Source organism: Aphanomyces astaci (genome assembly GCF_000520075.1).
Source record: "Aphanomyces astaci strain APO3 unplaced genomic scaffold supercont1.11, whole genome shotgun sequence".
Lineage (NCBI taxonomy): Eukaryota > Oomycota > Saprolegniomycetes > Saprolegniales > Verrucalvaceae > Aphanomyces > Aphanomyces astaci.
The window spans coordinates 1,259,269-1,260,555 of record NW_009798274.1 but is presented as its reverse complement, the minus strand read 5'-3'; the positions used below and the strand labels follow the sequence as shown (position 1 = coordinate 1,260,555).

Sequence of the window (1,287 nt, the reverse complement as noted above, 5' to 3'; positions counted from 1 at the left end):
ACAGAGCTGTAGTGACGACTAGAACCTACCTTGTCGTGGTAGTGCAACGCTCGACAATACAGCACGGCCATTTTAATGCCCAGTGAGATTATCCCACCCGACGCGCTCTTTCGAACCAGATATGTACAGTACGCTTCCACCTTGTCGAATTCACTACAGCACATGTTATACATGCCCGATGGGGACCCGCTTTGTAGCCATATATTCCCGTACCACAAGGTCAGGAGCAGCGTGACTTTCTGTAGACGGAGCTCCTGGCTGCCTATGGCGAATGCCATCGCGTCCTCGGTCGCGCGAAGGGCCCCCTTGTTGTCGTTGGCGACGGTGCAACGATTGATTTCCCGAAGGAGCGACTCGAGCGACTCGACGGCGAGGAGCCCTTCGTGCAACTGCGCACGGTAATCGTCCAGCCGCGGGTACAGGCGGCGGTTCAGCCCGCGCAGTATCAGGTCCACGTGCCGGTACGCCTCCTTGGCGTCGTCAGCCTTGCCCAAGAGAAGGCAGCATTTGGCCACACGTAAATGCGCCTGCACCCACCAGTTAGAACACCATGTCATAAATACACATTTCAGTTGGACGTACGCGAAGGAATGTGCGGTCGAGTTCGACGGCCGCGATGCCATCCTGCAGTGCTTCTTGAAATTTGCCCACCATCACCAGCGCAGCCGCGCGATTCACAAGCAGTTTGGCTTTTTCCGACTGAAGCGCCGGTCCACACAACCCCCTTTCAAGCTCCTCACCCAGTATGTCCAGTGCAGACGTGAACCGCTCGATACACTGCGCGAATTCGCCATCCGTGAAGGCTTCGCACCCTTGTTTGCAGAACCCAAACCACTTTGGGGGAGATGGGGGCGGCGGTGGGGGTGGGCTTGCTGCCGCCGGCCGCAGACTGTCGTCTTTCGGGCAGTCATGCATCTTGAGCTCAAAGGATTTTGAGGGGGATGGAGGCGGCGGTGGGGGTGGACTGCCTGCTGCTGGCTGCAGACTGTCATCTTTCGGGCAGTCAGGCAGAGGAACGCTAAACGAAATAGGTTTGCTGGTTCTGTTCGATACATGTGAGGTGTCTCGTACGAATGAAAAGATACACATACCCATGGGTCGCTCGAGTTGAAGCGGGGATTTTGTGATCCGCACCCGGAGGACGTTGCTCCTTTCGAATTGGGCGGCGGACTGCTATGGGTATTTTGCTGCGGCCACTGGCAGTGCCCACTGACGGTTCCCCACCCGACGCGCCTTTTTGATCTAGCCGTCTACGGCAGTCCTCCGCCTTGTCGGATTCACTACAAC

The 1,287-nt window shown here is 57.3% G+C and overlaps 1 protein-coding gene across 1 annotated transcript in view; it reads right to left on the bottom strand.

Annotated features, from left to right (window-relative positions):
* H257_06080 (hypothetical protein) overlaps positions 1 to 1,200 on the bottom strand; it is a 6,410-nt gene extending 5,210 nt beyond the window's left edge. The window contains exons 1-4 of the mRNA XM_009831189.1: positions 1,092 to 1,200; positions 583 to 1,042; positions 214 to 527; positions 26 to 153 (exon numbers count right to left, since the gene is read on the bottom strand). Coding sequence (XP_009829491.1) covers positions 26 to 153; positions 214 to 527; positions 583 to 915 — 775 coding nt within the window. The 5' untranslated portion in view covers positions 916 to 1,042; positions 1,092 to 1,200. The remainder of the gene's footprint in view (positions 1 to 25; positions 154 to 213; positions 528 to 582; positions 1,043 to 1,091) is intronic.
* Between the last annotated feature and the right edge of the window lie 87 nt (positions 1,201 to 1,287).